We start from the raw sequence: 19,658 nt of genomic DNA, 5'->3' as shown, positions 1-19,658 counted from the left end.
CAAAAAAATGGCTACTGACAAATAGCACACCTTTAATTGCTATGCAAAAAAGCCCCCAAGAGAGCATCTAACACATAGCAACACTGGAGTTCTCTTTATTTAGAATGGTTAATGGATATTTATATGATGTGGGATCTACTTCTTAACAATGGCTTTTTGTAAATAATGCTCCATTTAATAAAAACAAAAATGTTTCCCTCTTTCACCAATCATGATAACAACACTTTGAAGATTCCACTGCTATTGTCTCACAGAGAAGCTTATTACAGAGGCTTGCTTTCTTTTTTTTTTCTCCAAAGACTAGATTTATGGAAAAGCTGGTCTTAAATGATCATAATTAAGAGCTATCAAAGTTAAAGGCAGGAAAACTTCCTGGTCACTGCTCATCTCCTCAAAGTTAACTTGGATTAACCCTATTAGACTAAAAAAGGAACCCAGTGGGTGATGGCAGTTAGTGACTTTGAATATAAGACACACATGCAAAACTAATATTTCTAAATAAACCCTCAATCAAATAAAATACAAAGAAAATATAAAGAGCTGCCAGACAACTTTTCTCCAGTTTCCAACAAGAGGTAAAGGGGTATGTATTTCCAGACATAAATCACCTGTCACCACTTCTGAATACCCTTTGTAAGATGAGAGAAATCTAGAAGGTCATGGATGTAGTGTTTTTTTAAATTAATGAGATGAAGGAGTAAACTTATCACTTTTTGAGCTTTATCAAATCACAATTTGGTTGGACACTTACTAAACTGGCAAGAGAAATCTGAAAAGAGCAATATTCCCAATTATGGGATAGCCAAATTGGCTCTGATTCTCAAGAATTTTTAACAGAACAGACCTGGAATTTCCAGGTTTAAAAAAAAAAAAATTTGCTTTTAAGGATTTCCGAGCATGTGCAGTTTGTCAAAAAAGAAAATTCTCTAGCTCACCTATTAAAAATAGTGAGAAATCTAAATACAGCCAACTCGCAATCATCAAACTTATGTGCAGAGTGTCTAATGTACGCAGAACACTGCACACAGCAGCAAGAGAGAAAGGAAGAAAGAAAAGCTCTTGCTATGGAAGCAATTTTAAAATCGAGTGAGAAAAGCAAGACAAAAAACCCCCAACAGAACTAAACCGAGATAAATGAAGTACTAAGGAAGGGTAAGAAAGAGATGAGAGACGCTGCTAGACAAATGGGGACAGACTGCAAAGGACAGCCAGTGGGGGAGGAAGGGCTGGAGCAGAATGTTTTGAAGGAAAAGAAAAATGTGATTTGGCCAAAAAGGCTGAAAAGGTTGTTGGAAAAAATGACAAATGGTGTCACTTTGAGAATGTATAATAAATAAAACTGAATGGAGGAGATGATGACAAAAATTGGGATCAGGGAGTAAAAAGCATCTTATGGGGCAAAACAGATCTATGATGCTCAAAACACTGTTAGCAAGTTATTTGATGTGACAGAGTTGGGAGCCATTACAAGTCTGATTTAAAGAGAATGATCTGGCCCAATGATGCCCAGGCAAGAGGACTGCCGCTGCCGTGGTCCCTTATCTAGAGAAGTTGACGAGGGTAGAGCAAGAGTTGATTGCATCTGGCATTTCCCCTGCTACCTCTAGTGGCATTGTCTAGGGCAGTGAACACCTTAAGAGGCAGGTAGCATCAAAGAGAACACAACAGATGGTCAGACTCTAGACGGAGCCCCACATAAAGGAGAGTTTACAATGTATTAAAATTTACAACTTTAGTTCATAAAAAAATTTGACTATAAAGATTTTCATACCTGATTTTCTTAATGGAGAATATGAATTTGGATCTTTTTCAAGTCCATCTGCTTTGTCCCCCCTTTCATCAAAACTAATTTCTAAAGTACCAAACGATATTAGCAAAGTGTAAATATTTTCAGAAGAGCAGCAGGAGCCATTAGATTTGTATAAAGGAATACAGCTCCCTCTCCATATGCTAATATTTTGGACAGCTACTCAATCAGGGAAGAGAGAAAAATACCTCTACATATTTTTCTCTGAGAAGAGCTGTCTTGATAGTGTGTTGTTTTCTGAGAGGCCTCAGCAGGTCATAAGTTTAGGTCTGCCATGGGCAAACCACTTGGTCCCAACATGAAATATGACAATAAATTTGGCATAAAAGAGGCACATGGAAACATTCAGTTGACTAAGAAATAATTATCAGTGATGCCACTACAAATATGAATGTCTCATTACACAAACAGGAAGAATCACTAGTATTTTTAGAGGGCATTGGTGAGCAGTCAAAAAGCTTGGCGAATTACCTAGAAGTTTTTAAAGTTTTAAGTGATCAAATATTTGCATCAAATATAATTCCACCTGATAAGGACCTTTGTTTTTAAATGTTTTTACTAAAAGCACAAAGTCAGCACTTGCTCTCCTGTAGGTTCGGCACTTTGGTCCCTACAGGAGGAGCAGGAGCCTACCTTATACATGTGCACATACAAACACACATCCACAAACGAGGTAAAAAACGAGTGCTAAGAATCTAAAAGTACTCCAGGCGATCACACTGTCAGAACGATATTTTTCTTCTAACTGGGGTAGGAAATGTGGTTCTGTTTTACTTTTCAATCTCCAGGGAGCGGGAGCAGGAGGCAGGACTACAGGAGGAAGGTGATGAGTGGTTATCATGCAACACAGACACAACAGGAGGAGAAGCGCCCTCTCGAGGGCTGGCCCAGGGCCTGATGAAGACACACGGAAGGTTGCCATGCAGGAGACTCATAGTTCAGATTTCAGTCTTGCTTTTGTCATGCCTCCGATCAGAAAATAAGTGAAGAAACACTGTAGAGTTTTGCCTTCAAACCAGAGGAAGGGAATACATATGTTACAACCATAGCTATTTTTGCTGGAAAGTGTGAACACAGTGCTCTGAGAACAAGTCTGGCTCCTTTCTGCAACTGATGCTGCTGCGTCACTGGACCACGTTCAGAAAGGAGAAAAGGTGCTACATCTTATACAGCAGAAGCGAGTAACAGGAGGGCAAGAAAGGGTTCACAGGGTTGTGTGAATTAAAGAAAAAAACCACACTCGTCAATAAAAGTAACCCACCTCTGGGGAGTACCTGTCACACTGTACGCTGAAGGGGGCCTGTGTGAATGGCAACCCCCAAGAATGAAGACCACTATCTCCATTGATGTCACAGCACATGTAGGTGGCATACAAGATGTTCCCAACCAAATTCCTGTCTCTACTGAAGTTACTATTCCCCTGACCCAGAAGTGGCAGATGCCTTATTTGGCTAACAGCCTAACTGCCATGGCTGTTGGGAACCTGAGTTTACTAAGGTTTGATGGAAGCCACTGTTTTTAGAGATATTTCTGGGTAACCATCAGGTTGATGTTAGAGCATTCTCACTCTGAACCAATTTAAACCCAGAGTCGAGAGGCCTGAGGATATGGAAAGTATCATTCTTGGAAGTTGCCCCCTCCACTTTTGCCCCTCATTGAATGAAAATAACAGAAAATTGGACCTCAACTGGGCACACAACACAGATCATAATTCTTTTATTAACTAAATTACAGCTGTTTTGAATAAAAACTGTGATAATCATTTATGGGTCAATGACTTGTTTTTTTCTCACAGATGAAAACCAGTTATTTATTTTTTTCTTCTTCCCAACAGTGAATCATCAAGGCCGTGGTCTTTAAATACAAGTGTACTCCTTCAGGTTCTATGACTCTCCAAATCAGAGTCCATCACTTCACTTCAGTTACTCTGGAAAATTGAAAAACGAACATATTGTCACTATTCATGTCTACTTCTTGTGCATTAAGAAGTCTATGCATTTTGAAAACTTGGAATAGTTTTAGATACACAGTCTCTTAAAAATAAAGAAAATATGTCTCAAAAGGTAAGAGACAGAAACCAGGCAAATCATTAGCCTTTTCCGTTTTGGTAAGTGAAATGCAGTCAATGCCAAATGAAAACAAAAATCAACAGTCTGATAATCTCCATTTGCTGGTTGAGTTGAGGAAGCCAAGATATTGGTATTTTAAAGAAAAGGATACTAATCCTAGACTAATATTCCATCACATTCACTTTAGATCTACACTGTTTGTCTAATGTAAATGAAAGAAACATGATAAATATAGGTAAGAGGAACACCTTAGGCAGGACTGGGGACATCCTCCCTGAAGAACAGACATGCTAGAAGCATCAGGCAGGTGTCAGCAGACAGAACCTGCCAGATAGGCATTCAGAAAACAAACTCTGACCAGCTAATATTAGCAAAATCCAGGGTATTTCAAAGGACATCATAGATTTCATCTGCTATGAACAAACAAAATTTCAAGACGAAAGTCACAACTTAAGGGAAAGTTCACAAAGATGCACTCAAGATTCTTATACTGGTTTTCTGAAAATGGAGAAAAGTTTAGTTTCTTCATACAGAATGACATCACAGTAGGAGAGAACAAAGGAACTGAGAAACCAGAATGGAAGCATGAACAAAGATGCCATAATTCCAGAAATGGGTCTTTTCAAATGTCTTTTAATTTCTTCCTACTAACTATAATTGTTTTAGGAGACAGTGGCTTGCATAACGAAACCTGATTTAAAGGCTGTGGCCCAAACCTACAGAAATGGGATCATTCAGTGGCTCCTGGGTGAACAGAAGCCTCGACATTGTTTAAAATTTAGTTCAACAATGACTGGAGTGTTTGAATCTTATGCAAAAATTAATTGTAACCAGGAGAACAAATCCTTCTGTGTTAAATGCTGCACTGTGGGCAGGTCACAGGCTTTAAAACTATAAAATATATAGCACACTGCTGACACAGGCAGGGAATGATTGCAAATATCAAAGATACGAAGCATGTTTGAAAATAAGGCAAAAACACAAACATAGCTACTAAATGCCAGTGGACCTGAAGATTGCAGCATATTTAGGTAAAACCAAAACGAAAGCTAGCAGCACTTGAGGTTCAGATTTGGTTATCTTTAAAAATTAGCAAATCTATGCCTTTGAAATATTCAATGAGAATTAGAGGTTATTAGTCTAGAGTTCCAAAAATAGATGTGAAAGTGGGAGTGACTAAACATTGTTCTTTGCCTTTTTTCTGTAACCCTTACCAAAAGGTCAGAACCCGCTCCTGTTTGGAAAATCAGAGATATTAAGTCCCCAAGGATGAAATGCACCAAAATCACCAACACAAGCATAAAATGGACTCTGTCAAAATGATAAAGATTTGTGCCAGATTATCTCTATGCCTTATAAAAGCATTTTAAAGTTAGTTACCAGGTGCTGAATCTGAAAAATGTCTTACAAAAAAGGGACAATTTCTCTTTGCTCTACGCCATCTGACTGTGGATTCAGATTCTTGAGGCCCTATAACTCTTACAGTGGTAGTTTTTCAATTTTTAGTGAAATAGATTTGAGTTTTATCCATCAAGAAATGTGGTCTTTAATGATTTGACAGTGTCCCTTTTATTTTCAAGAAGTATTTTTCTTTTCAATATGCATATTTCAATCACTCTATAAGGATAGGAATATTTTACACTTACCATCATTCATCATTCCTTTTGATTCTTTAAATGCTAAGGGTTAGTAACAAGCCAAGGAGGCAATTAGTAAGGATCCATAATTAGAAATCATTTCAAAACAAACAAGTATCAGCAACAGCATGCCAACTATTCTATAATCGTACAGGCAAATTAACTTTAAGACTATCATTTTTATTACAAAGCATTTCTGTGGCTCACACCCATAGTATCCACAGAGGAAACAGATTCAGTTGGGAATACAGTTTCAGATCTACATAGACAGCAAAATGATCTGGTTTGGTCTCACTATGTAGTGATAACCTGTATCTTTCTGAAATTTACAAATTGGAAATTGGAAGTGAGATGCCTCTTTAATGGGATGCCACAGCACCCTTCATTTTGGCCTCACATAAAAGGGCAATGGTGCCCTTGCCCAAATACCACTTGGCTAAGGTAAACAACTCCTTGAGGGACGAAGGAAGGGCCCTTTTTCCTAGAGGTGGGAATATTACAAAAGCAATACTCCTAATTCTTAATGAATAAGAAAAGAAAGAGAGGTCAAAGCAAGAGAAAAACTAAACCAACCAAACCCTAGATCCATCCCAAAGAATAGATGGGCATTCTAATTTCTTTGAGGGCCAGTTCAAAGTATGATTTGATAATAGATCAAGAACATACAAGTTTGTAATAACTACATACCATTAAGAGGTTCTTCTACAGCTTTCTGGAAAATATTTAAAATATATTTACATAAAAATATAATTTGTTTCATGTCCTTATATACTAAAACATATATTCTAGCATTAAACTATATAGGACGGAGTGAATCCTTTCATCTAAAAACAAAACAATGCAGTAATCGCTGAAGCAAAGCTTGCCAAGTCTAACTGGTAGTTTGGTAATAACTGTATTATTCTCCTAATATTCTTTTTCTATGCAGAATTTCCTATCCCACCCACTTCATTCAGTTCAAGAAATCCTAACTTCTCACAAAAGTATTAAAGTGCAAGTATGTAAACAGCAATAGCAGAATAAATAATACAGTTAAGCAAGAGAAGGGAGCAAATCAGAAGCATATTCAAGTCAGACAAAATGAACTCAGTAATGGGAGAAAGGAAACTGTTAGGATTTAAATGTACAGTGGTTGGGTTATCTCTAAGAGGCACTTCAGAAACCGCTGGCTGCTTGGGACCAGGTAGCCATGGAACCGATCTTTTTAGAATAAACGGCTGAGGTGAAGCAAACACACTCTGACCAGCCTGCCCTTTTGGCATGCCTGAGGAAGCTTCTTAGACTCAGAAGCACTTCCTGACACAGACAGAAGACTCTCTCTGGGATTCCAGGTAGATCCATCATCAATCCATTATAGGAAGCTGAGTACAATGCAGTCCTCTCCAGATCTTATTTCCATAAAAGAGCTTTGGGTCTGTCATTGTGATGAGTCTATATTTATCAAGATAGTTTTCTCCTCATTTATCCCCTCCTAAATTTGCTCCTTTTCTTGGAATTTTCTCAGAAAGCTTATTAAAATAATCTAAAGTACAGTGAAAGCTGCAATACAGTTTTTGGGAAGAAAAATGTTTATAAAATGGTGTGGGGTGAATTGTAACTCAGATTTTTCAGCAATATTTACATTCATTTTATATATTATAATTTTAATGAAGTCAACTTAATATAAATTTCTCTTCCTCATTATTAAGCATGAAACTGTCATTTTGTGTATTCACATCAAATGGATCCAAAAGGTGAGGTAATATATTGGAATCAGCTTCCTTCTGATGGAAGAGATAATAACCATTATTCCTACTCATAAACTTTACAATTCTGGATATGAGAAGTCAGTACAATTTTATGAAATCATTTATTCCATCCCATTGATACTTAAATGAGCAAACATAAGTTTTAAAATAGAATTGGACCCATTCACACAAAGGTCATGAAATGACTTCAACATTATCTTAATTTGACGTTACACAAAACAGCAAAATAGTTCAATATTCCAATTATCACTCCTCAGTCTAACCCATCAAGAGATCATTCCCAATTCATTTAATAAACTTTAACTTACCCTAGGAGCTTGTATAGTCCTCTGATTAGAAGCTGGTATAAATAAAAAATAAGAATATGAATTTAATAAATGAAATAAATTAAGGCAATGCAATGTTTAATTTTAAGATAAAATGTTCAGGGCTAAAACTAGAGGGTGCCAGAGATTTCAGTGAAGGAGTTCCAGCTTTGACAGTCTATTCAAAAATACAGAATATTCTTGATTATATGCATTGATAGAAGAAAATGAAGCAAATAATTCACCTACATCAGATAATAAGCACACATGTTCTCTCATTTGTGCAAACCATCTCGCCCCCCAAATCAGCCACTTGCTACACTTCTTGGTGGAAAAATGCTGTCATCTATCATCCCCACCATGGGCGCTCCATCTCTTCCCATTCACTCACTGTTCTTATTCCCTGCAGCCCAACCTGCACGCCTCCTTCAAAACTTCCCAGTTTTCAAGGCTCCAAATGGCCAATAAAATAAAGAAAACATTAAGACTCCTCTGAGTTTAAAAATTTATTCTAGGCAGCTAGTTTCAGCCATGATCAAGCCCTCCCTTCTACAATTCCTCTTAGCTTTCGGGTTGCCCTTTTCACAGCTTCCTAATGGGTTAGTTAATAAAGATGAAGGAATATAAGGCAGGAAGAAAATGACAAAAGGGAAAAGAACTACTCTAGTTGGGTAGGAAACAGAACTGCCTTGAAAAACCAAAGAAGATGCCCAAGAGCAGCTAAATTCTCAATGCCACGCAGTTCCACAAATTCAAAACATCAGCCAGCAACACTGTCTGATATCCAGGAGGAAGGTTATTCTCTTACTGTTCTTTTTTTTATATTTTTTTAAAATAGAATTTCTCACTCCTCTCTCAGTTCAAGAAGTTCTAATTTCTCACAAATAATATTAAAGTTTAAACATAGAAGTAGCGACAGAATAAATAATATCATTAAACAAGAGATGGGAGCAAAAGAAAATCATTTTCAAGTCCTGTGAACTGAACTCAATAATGGAAAGAAAATGTGCTAGGACTGACAGGATTCCATTGTAACCTGGATTGGACGAGAGCAGAGTCCAGCGCTCATCAGCAGACAGGCAGGCCCCAGGACTGCTTTCCTGCTCCATGCTATTTGTCTCTACTATCCCCCACCCCAGCTCTATCAAGTTTCTATAGCTTATGGGAAATGGGGTGGATTCTGACCCAAGGTCAGTCAATCTACAGACTAGTTGACAAGGCTCACTCAAACTGGAAAATGGTAGCTGACTGGCCTGGTAAGGTTCTCACTCTCACTGGAGCCCAAAGGGAAAACAGAAGAAAAGACTAGAAAGCTGGTGATGGGAAGGGAAAATGAAAAAGAAACAAAGTAAACGAGAACTCAAAGCTTACAGTGATAGGTAAGAAAAGCTATCACTGAGAAGACGTGATTGGGGTAAAAAATAGGGGCACAACGGAGAGGCTGAGCTACCTGGCTAACAGGTGAAGAACCAAAGGCAGACGAACTCAGGAACCATAACTGACAGAAAGACACCAATTAAATCTTGTTGCTAAGCGGGAAGGTGATGACCCAGTGCATGGAGAGGTGCTGGAGCTGTTCAGCAGCCAAATTGCACACTGCCCCTCTCTGATGAGGCCGTTACCTGTCTGCACTCAGGACATCCTCTGCTGGAGCTAGGTGTGGCTTTAAACTGACTCCCTCACTGTGGCAACACTTGCAGAGTGGTTTGTCCTTGTGTCCCAAAATGAAGGCAGCCTCTTTAAAGGCACAGAGTGAAATGGTTTGGGAGCATTCCATTTAGCAGCTTCCCAAATAAACAAAGCAGAATTACAGAATTTTGTTAGGGATATCAGGAGAGTTACGTGAATAGATAATTTACTTTAACTAAACCATGCCCTTTTTCTATGGTGTTTTTGTTTGTTTGCTTGTTTGTTTGGGGAGTAGGGATTGAACTCAGGGGTTCTTTACCACTGAGCCACATCCCCAGTCCCCCTTTTGTATTGTTTTTGGGACCGGGGACTGAACTCAGGGGCACTCGACCACTGAACCACATCCCTAACCCTATTTTTTGTATTTTATTTAGAGACAGGGTCTTGCTGAGTTGCTTAGCACCTTGCTTTTGCTGAGGCTGGCTTTGAACTCTGGATCCTCTTGCCTCAGCCTCCTAAGCTGCTAGTATTACAGGTGTGCACCACTGTGTCTGGCCTTTTTTGTTTTTTATATTGAGACAGCATCTCACTGAGTTGCTTAGGGCCTTGCTAAGTTGTTGAGGTTGGCTTTGAACTCATGATCCTCCTGTCTCTGCTCCTGAGTCGCTAGGATTACAGGCATGCGCCACTGAGTCTGGCCTAAAGTTCTGATTGGTCATATGATGGTCAGAGACAATATTTTAGAGTTCTATTTTTGAGTTCAACAGAATTAGTATTAAGAATAGCCAAGTAACTGACCCCCCCATAACATATAAAGAATAGTCTCTAAATTCCAATTTGCAGGAGTAAGAAATGTCACATATGTCTAGACCATTCTGAAAATAGAGATCTATGAAGAACAGTGATTCAAAGGGACACCAGTTGTGATACCTCTAAGTGTATAAAACTAAACAATGCAGATGTTAATTTTACCTGAGTTAATACTGTCCAATGGAGCTACAACACATGAGCCAAAAGAATGATCATGACTAATTGCTATCATGAGCCTAGGTCATATATATATATATATATAAAAAAATATATATATATAAAAATTATATATATATAAAATATATATACATATATATGTATAAAAATTATATATAATATATATGTTATATATATATAATTTTTTTTAAACTAAAAGCCTTAAACATTCTACCGGGCTGACTTGTAATTCTTCTGCATTAATTTTGTTCTCTAAAACACCTGACCACATGACAAATATATATTTCCAGGTTTTGAATTTTTCAGAAACACTTTTTCTAGTGATAACATATATATATACCTTTCCTCAACAATGGCAAGAAAATATATCTGAATACATAAACAAACATGAATATCTATCTATCGACTGATTCTGTATCATTCTAAAACATCTGAGATGTGCAGTAAATATGTTTCTGACTTCAATGGGGCTAATTTGTCAAAACACTAATATATGACCTTATATTGAATTAAGTAGTAATGGCTTTAAAAAACAAACAAGTGCATTTACCCTTACAAATAATAGATATAAGCACCCATTATACCAATAAGCTCAACTCTTTTGAGTTTAGCCAGTTCCTTTTAATCTTTTCACATTATTGTTCCCAGGGTCTTATCTCACTAAATTTATAAAACTAAAATGCTTCCAGCAAGAAGGAAAAAAAGATCCAATAAAAGAAAGACTTAGTGAAAGTCGAAATCCCTATTCTTCAAAATAATAAGGCTATAAATTTAAATTTATAAATAATGAAAAACAAAAAAAGTTAAAATTCTCACTCAACTCACTCTTAAAGAGAGAGCTTGGGTTTTTATTTTTTTTAAATGATCTGAGGATTTTATTGCATTTAAATCAAGACACATTCATTTCTAAAACAGCACATCTACAATAAGTAAAAATTATTTTTGAGACATTCGCTTTTACAAAATACTAAAATTTGCAACATTCATGTTACATATATTCAGATTTACACAGATTATATAAGCAAAACACATTAATCTTCCTAGTCTACCACATTATTCAAAAGCAACTTTCCTGTACCTTTTCTCTTCTTGCCTTTCAACTGACCGAAGGTCTCTCTCTGCACTCTGGCATCAGACAAGTTGATTTGAAAAGTTAATTTAGGATATTCTCAAAATATCAACAAATTGGACTAAATTCTTAAAATAGATACATATATTTATACAGTAAACTATGATAAAGAAAAATAATCTGGGGTGCTTATAGGGACTTTCATTTTAATTCAGAACAGTGACATTTTTAATGATAGTAGTTTCACAGGCTTCTTGGGGACGTAAGCAATGGAGAGGGCGGGAGAACAAGGCCAAAGGTTGGCAGCTAAGCAGTGTCCACTCAAACTGAGGTAGCATCTCTAGACCTCTGGCAACTGTGCTGAACACCTGCCAGAGATGGAGGGCCTGGGGAAGCAAGGGAACAAAAGGGGGCAATCCAGATAGTGAGGGAAAAGCTAGAACACAGAGCTGAGCGTCAGTCAGGGACACCTAATACCACTTGAGTGTTCTGTGAGTACTGCAGTGGCCTGCTGTTGGAGGCAATGAAATCAGCAGTGCGACCCTTAAGAATCAGACACTTGGTGACCGGAAGACTTAACCAGAATGGAATAGCATCAATGGTATGGTAGGACATTCACCAAAGTGACCATGCAAATTCCAGTCTGCTTTAGATGTCTTATTATTTATTTATTATTTATTTGGAGGTTGGGGTCTTTCTAAGTTGCCCAGGTTGCCCTCAAACTTGAAATCCTATCTTAGTCTCCTGAATAGTTGGGTTTACAGGCGTGCACCACTACATCTGGCTTTATAGATGTTTTGTGTTTTATAAGCTTATGTGGCATGAAATTGGGAAATTTCATTGACAAACAACTAAGACTCAAGAACATATAAACTAAAGATAGGTAGATTTTGATATCTTTTAGTTATTTATCTAATAAGCATTGATTAAAGGGGCCAGACAATATGTAACAGAACCAAATGTAACTATCAGTTATCAGGAGCTGGGATTCAGAAATAAAGGTAAAATTTCTTTGAAAGTAATTATGCAAGCCATATGGGAAATTTCTTGACTATATCAATTCAAGTTTTATATTAATTTAAAAACAAACAGTAAAGTTCACCTAATGAAAAGCAGAAACACAAACACTGATTTGTCTACCACATTAATTTGTAACTTCTAATTCTTTTGCTAGGTAGTGAAGAGTTTGCTTTACTTCATAAATAAAAATCAGATTTTTTTTTTAAAAAGGGAGGCTACTATACACCAGATTGAAGGTAATATCATCAGCTTAGATAAGAAACACTAGTTTCAGGCACTATGAAAAGTATGCATGCACTTTCACTGTGTGTGTGTGTGTGTGTGTGTGTGTGTGTGTGTGTTTTCAAAGTTAGAATTTATGCAGAAACCTGTTATTTGAAAACTGGTAGATTAAATATCAAGGTTAGAAAAAAACTGAAGCTAATCCATATACATACTATGAATTTATTTTTAAAATGGTAAAATCCTAAGTTTAAAAACTTACTGCTTTTATTGTATTAACTAAAAATATTTTAACATTGTGCACTGAAGGCCATTATACTATTAAATAAAAAAGTGACAGACTCTGATTTTCAATTCCTGACATATTAGGGGTGTCCCTGTGGCATAAAGAATGCACAAGAGTGATAAGTGACATACAGGTCTCTGCAAAAGAGCTATACCACAGGAATAATGGAACAATTAAAAACCTTTTTCTATGAATTAAAATGGATCCTTTAGAGATCTCTCCCTTTACTTAGCACAAAATAATCTATACATTCTAATATAGAAAGCCATTTTCTTTTAAAGTAGTTCACAATCCAAGCTTTTCATTAATTCATATGCCTTCTACCCTCTTTAATTAGCCTCATTCTAACTCTATTTTCTCACTTTTGGAGTTGTCAATACATTTCTAGAAGAACCAACTCAAAGCATTTCCATGTATATATCTGAAATTATTGGCATATGCTAATAAAAATAAGACTGACTTACCCACAAATTTCATATAAACTAGTCCAAGTAATTCTGCTAGAGCTATGATACCCAAACCTGAAATCAGAAGAGGGCCATGCACTGGTATACATGCTGTAAAAACAAATGAAAATTACTATTAGAAATGCCCATAAAATAAATGGATTTTAAAAAGGAATCAACAAGAACTAATAATGTCAAGTTTTAGGAGAGTAATTCTTGTTCTAAAAATTATTTGCATATATAGAGAATAAAAATATCTTCATTATTAACAACTCAGTCACTGAAATAACTCCAAATTATAATAAGAAAATGTCCTCCTTTGCACAACATACATCTTATCATATGAAGACTAAAGTAAAATAGCATGTAAAGTCTAAGGCATCAACCAATTGGAGACTGGTAATTTTAAAAGTTCTTCCATAATTATAGGCATAAAATTTTGGCTGCCAAAACAATCAGCCCATAAGTCACATATAGCCAATATTCATGGCAATGAAAAAAATACTTTTTCCTCCAGTATTTCCTTGGAGGAAAAATGAGAGTTAAAAAATAAATGTTCACAATACCAAATGCTGGCAAATATGTGGAGAAATAGTAAGTCTTTTTCATTGGTGATGATAATGCAAAACTGTGAGTTGAGTAGTTTATTAAAAAACTAATCATCCCTTAACATATAATCCAGAAACTGCACTCCTTCATATTTACCCAGATGGAGATGAATTATGCCCACACAAAAACATGCAAATGAATATTTATAGTAGCTTTATTCATAGTCACAAAAAAAGAATGCAATCCAGATCCAGATGTTCCTCAATACACAAACTATGGTATATCCACACAATGGAATATTATTCAGTGTTAAAAAGTAATAAGGTATGAAAAGACAAGAAGGGAATGTAAATTCATATTTCTAAGTTAAAGCAGCCCATATGAAAAGGCTACATTCTGTATGATTCCAACTCATTCTATAAAATGCAAAACTATGGAGACAGTAACAAAGTCAGTGTTGTCAGGGATTTGGGGGGAGGGAAGGATGAACAAATGGAGCACAAAGGATTTTTGGAACAGTGAAAATATTCTGTATGACACTACATTAGGGGATGCATGTCATTATACATTTGTAATAGCCACAGAATATACAACACCAAGAGTGAACTGCAAAGGAAGCTCTGAACTTTGGGTGATAATGATGTGTCATCATTGGTTCATCAGTTGTAACAAATGTGCCACTCTAGTATGGGATGTGGAAGGAAGCTGTGACTGTGTGGAGCACATGAAAGGGCTGGAGGATATGGAAACCCAGTGTAACTTTCCATTCAATTTTTCTGTGGGTCTAAAAACTGCTCTAAAAAAAGAGTTCTGTTTCTTAAGGGGGGCGGGGGAAGAAACGAAAAAAGAGCTCTGTTCAAGAAAAATTCAAACTGGAAATACAGGAGAATGAGACTCACCCATGATACAGAGACATAGTCCAACCACAGCGAGCACATAGCCCAGCACCTGAGTGATCAATATGGCAATAGTGAAGGAGGTCATCCCAAAAGCTAGAGGCAGGAAAAGGACAAAAGAGAAGTGGGTTGAGAACACTGATGAAGCAATCACTCCTGCCTGCATCTAGTGCAACCAAGAGCAAGATCCTATGCCCAAGGACTGACTGCAGTGCCTTGTCAGATGGTGGACGCTCTTCCAGAGCCCAACCTTCCACACAAGTGTCAGTCCCAGATCCACACACTCTGCAGCCCTTTACTGTCACAGGACTATGAGCAGGACTGGCAGGTTTTACGCAAAATCCTAGAACAATCCTGCTTTGACCACACTTCTATGCTTTTCTCCATGAATGGCTATCAGGCATGGCTTCTTCGAATGCACAGAAACTGCTCTGGTGGAGTGACCCACTATGCAAACGGGACTGCAAACGTCATGACCTTACCTTGTGCATCTCGATCTGTGGTTCTACAGTGAACTGACACCTTTACCACTCATAGCAAGTCAGAGAGAGGTTCTAAGGTCCAGTGTTAAATGTGACTCTTTAATTACAATGAAAATTAAAATGCAGCGAAAACAATGCTGATTATAGTTAGGAGATCCCCACCATCCTCTAAGGCTACAGTGTCACGATTTGCCTCTAAGTAAAAGAAATATGTTTGCAACTTATAACTTCATCTTGTGGAACTAGTCTTTTTTAACGTAGAGGATTAGCAAATGAAGAGTATGTTGAACCATAAAAAACTGAAATCAGAATATGCAGAGAGTATTAAAAATATGTAGCATGATTTAAATTATAAAACCAGCATCAAATACATACAAAAATCACTTTTCACAAAATAATTAACTGCCTTAAAGATCTAAGACAGCCTTAAATCAATCTGTGCAAGGAAATCACTAAGAATGTAATGGAAGCTCTTTTAATAAAACAGCTTCTATTGAACTATTAAAAAAATATAAGAAAATTTTCACCAAAAGTACTGTTCTTTAATGAAAAAAGGAGACAAAAATCATACTGTTAAAACAAATACCCACCTGTCATAAACACATTGTACTGAAGTAATATTAATATCCCTGTAGAAATTACAATGAAACCAAGTCCTGAAGCATTCTTTACTGAATATTCTCCTGTTAATAAAAAAAATTTGAAAATATGTTCATACATACTTCCTATTCTTGACAAAGTTAAAGCATTTAATTTAAAAATTTCAACCTCAATAATACTCCTACAAACTGAAAGGCTTAAAAATGTTTTACCCAAAATTCACACAAATGAGTAATTATTTTTTGATTATTTAAGACAGAATGTAAACCTCAACATGTAAAATCCTTGAATTGGCTCTATCTCCTCCTCAACTATCTAACAGGATTCCAAATGGGACACTCTGTAGTCATCTCTTACAATTCCCTCCCTTTGCTATAGTCCATCTGTCCCAAAGTCAAATCAACTGTCTTTCGGGCTGACTTCTGAACTTACCTCCTTCTCCCCATGCCCTCAGTACCTCTGTATGTAAATATAGGTGCTGAGTTTATGTTTCAAACTTAATTCCTACACTACCACCTCCTGAAGAAACCACATGGTGTGCTACAGCCCACCACTCTGCATGTCTTTGCTGTTCTTCCATGTGCTCCCTGCCCTTCCTTCCCACGCTCACTCTCATCCCCCAGATGCAGCTGTCACTACAGACAGACATGGTTCCCACATTCTTTCCCGCGTCCACATCTTGGTCAACATGAGACTTGTCTCCATGGTGGGCTGAATGGTGGCCCTGAAGCTGTTTCCACTTCCCAGTTCCTAGAACCTGTGAATATCGCCTTATATGGCAAAAGAGCAAGTGACATTATATGGCCAAAGTTAAGGATCTTGAAGGAACTTATCTTGGATTATACAGGTGGGCCTGAATTTCAATGAGAAGTGTCCTTGAGAGAGAGGAGAGGGGCAGAGAGAAGTCTGCACAGACACACAGAGCAGAAGACAGAGGAGAGGAAGAGGCACTGCGACTGTGGAGAAAGACACAGGCTACAGAATGCCAAGCACTGCCAGGAAATGCTGAAGCAGGAAACGGACCCTCCCTAGAGCCTGGGGAGGGAATGTGGGTCCAGTGACACCATGACTGAGGGCCAGACTTATGGCCTCTGGAGTGGTGAGAGAACTTCTGTTGTTGGAAGCCAACCTGTTTGCCATAATCTGCTACAACAGCCCTAGGAAACATACCCTCCCCCTGGCAGGTTCTCCTTACATCAACCCTTCATGTCCTCATAGCAACTGTGCATCTTACCTGGGACGAAGAGAATGGCTCCAACAATGACAATTGCAGTGAGCAGTAGTCCAGCAATAAGTAAAAGAATGATTTTCTTATTTGTACAATTGGATTTATATTTAAGTGCTAAAAAACAAAACAAAACAATTACAATCACAAGTGAAGTCACTTCTATAAGTTATAAGGTGCAGAGACAAACTGACACCTCACTATAACTGAAGAACCTCTGAGCGACAACTCCTTCAAGTCACCTCACATCTTTACAAAAGACAATGGATAAACAGGATAATGGTAGCATACATGTGGATGCTTAATACACAGGTGACACTTTATTCCCCGCACTTTAAAGAATGAAGTGATATACACCAACTTTCTCAACTGAGGCATTATTTACTTTGGGGGCTAGATAAGCCTTTGTGTGGGGGATGCTTTGTGCATTATAGAATGCTATGCAGAATCCCTGGATTTTATGTTAAGAGATGCTAGTAACAGTCCCCCAGTTATGTCAATCAAAATGTCTTTAGACATTGTCAATGTCCCTTGATGAGCAAAATCACCCCAGATGGACAACACAACACTGATACACATAATGCTGATGGGAAATAACTGGCTAATTAGCAATATTGAGAAAAAGAGAACTAAGTTCCACCTTACATAACATTAGTAAAACATCTGGAAATATGGACACATCATTCTGAAAAACAGGATAGAATAAGCATTGAACAAATCACACCCTTGCAAAATCCTGATGGAAAAAAAATGCTTAAAATTTTCAGCTATTTTAATAAAAATAAACTGCAAAGACTCAACAGGATTCATCATATATATTATTGTTTCTAATGAAACATTAGAAATAACAGTACCTTCCCTGAAATAACAGTGTAATGGATAAGCCTAAAAGTATTTCCTTTAACTCTCTATTGGCCTTTTTTTTGTGTGTTAACATTGAAATTAACTTTTCACCAAGACATTATAAAGGTAACCTAAAATTAGACTGAGGAGTAGAGAGCAAAAAGATATACGATTGAAATTTTGCTGGGTGTCACACACACAGATTTTCTTTGTGCCAGTAATCAATGGGTATCTGTCACAAAGGGGAAAATACTTTAAATGTTGTATTCTGCATTTAATTTTCCTCCACCAAAATGATGAATAGATGAATCATGGTAAAATTAACAATAAATAACCATGAAAAAATCTGCAGGGACCTAAACATTTTTTAAATCTCTACCTACCCAAACTTTATAATCCCAACTCTAGTCTCTTTGGGGGAGACACAGCCTAAGCAGATGCCATTCCTGAAGCTGAGTAACAAATCCATATGAGTCAGAAAAGAGAAATCACAGTAATCTTTAGAAAGCATCATGTGGTAAGTTCCCCAAGTCTTTATTTGACCTGTTACTCCTCCCAGTCCTAGAATGCCTGTGACTACTACTCAGTCTCATCCTAGCCTCCTTATCAGGCTCAGTTCTCACAGTTTCCTTGTCATCAGGCTCAAATACCAGTTAGAATAAAACAGAATGCACAGGTCACAAAAGGCAGACATAGAGAAAGAAATTTTCTCTAGACATGTGTCATGCTTTCCATTTGAATTCCATGCATATTGTTATCTAAACAGAGCTTCAAAGTTCTGCCAAGGGTTATAATATAGAAGCTGCTTCAAATGCCCTCACAAACATTCATAAGAGACTCTTGCGGGTTAATGTGGTAAAGGAGATACTAAGTAACAAATAGTTAAGGCTTGACTTCAGAGTATAATTTCATGTAAAAAGGCTGACTTCTGTCATTCTTAAAGAAAAAAAAGATTTTGAACATCATATAAAATTCAATACCATCAGGCTTAGGATAAAAATAATATGAACAAAACTCAAACCACAAAGAACTACTGTTAGTGTTTCATCATAAAATGGCCTTTTTCTTTTGAGCAGAAGCACCCTGTAGGTTGGAGGCAGCTTTAATTCCTGTTGATTGGTTCAATTATTATTTTCAAGGTTATCTTAAACTTTTCTCTAAGTAAAGCAGCCATTTCCAAAAAACACATTACTGCAGTCTACTTAAGTAACCACAGGCAATGAAAGAACATCTCCATATTTCTTTAGTGGCCCTTTATAAAGAGTGTCTTATGACTCCTTTTCTTTGCTCACAATGACCACATTTTAGAGGTCCCACAGCAACTGTGGGCAAGGTATCTTGCCGTTAGCCCAGTTGTCATTTTCTCAGCTACACTGAGATGCTGTAAAACCCAATAATCTTCAGGCCCTCTTATTAGTGATCTTTTCCAGTCCTTTAATAAGTAGATGTCTCCCTAGTTATCAAATTTATCAAAACATTAGATGTGACAAAGAAAATAAATTCAAGTGATTCCCCAAACACTTGGCATTAAGATAAAAATAATTTAATGTATTCTTAACAGCAGGCTTTTATCAAACTTTCTGGTATGATTTTCTGGCTGCTTAGCAAGACAATCTATGTAATTTAAAAAATCTGCATGCTTTTAAAGATTCCCCTCAGCTAAAACTACTGAGCTCAATACATAAAATGAAATACATGAGAAATAATAGTATTTACATTTTAACAAAAATCTTACAACCTAAGCTCTGCCTGATACAGGATTATCAAACACCAGGGGAAACAATACAATATTTTAATCAACAAATTAGAAATGCTAAAATTTTCCTTTTTCTATTTCA

At 36.9% G+C, this 19,658-nt stretch overlaps 1 protein-coding gene across 6 annotated transcripts in view; it reads right to left on the bottom strand.

Moving 5' to 3' along the window:
• Window positions 1-209: 209 nt before the first annotated feature.
• The window catches only part of Cd47 (CD47 molecule), a 50,318-nt gene continuing 30,869 nt past the window's right edge, over window positions 210-19,658 (bottom strand). Inside the window, exons 4-12 of one of the 6 annotated variants that reach the window (XR_007110170.1) lie at window positions 16,987-17,094; window positions 15,743-15,835; window positions 14,674-14,766; window positions 13,244-13,336; window positions 11,261-11,307; window positions 7,570-7,601; window positions 6,201-6,225; window positions 5,523-5,555; window positions 210-3,734 (exon numbers count right to left, since the gene is read on the bottom strand). Coding sequence is in view for 3 of the 6 variants with exons in the window: in XM_047563818.1 (XP_047419774.1) it covers window positions 3,730-3,734; window positions 5,523-5,555; window positions 6,201-6,225; window positions 7,570-7,601; window positions 13,244-13,336; window positions 14,674-14,766; window positions 15,743-15,835; window positions 16,987-17,094 (482 nt within the window). In the remaining 3 variants the exon portion in view is untranslated. The remainder of the gene's footprint in view (window positions 3,735-5,522; window positions 5,556-6,200; window positions 6,226-7,569; window positions 7,602-11,260; window positions 11,308-13,243; window positions 13,337-14,673; window positions 14,767-15,742; window positions 15,836-16,986; window positions 17,095-19,658) is intronic. The other 5 variants (XR_007110171.1, XM_047563818.1, XR_007110172.1 and 2 more) reach the window with 5 other exon arrangements.

This window comes from Sciurus carolinensis, chromosome 9 (assembly GCF_902686445.1).
Source record: "Sciurus carolinensis chromosome 9, mSciCar1.2, whole genome shotgun sequence".
Lineage (NCBI taxonomy): Eukaryota > Metazoa > Chordata > Mammalia > Rodentia > Sciuridae > Sciurus > Sciurus carolinensis.
The sequence above is the reverse complement of the archived record's forward strand: the minus strand, read 5'-3'. Positions and strand labels throughout refer to the sequence as shown.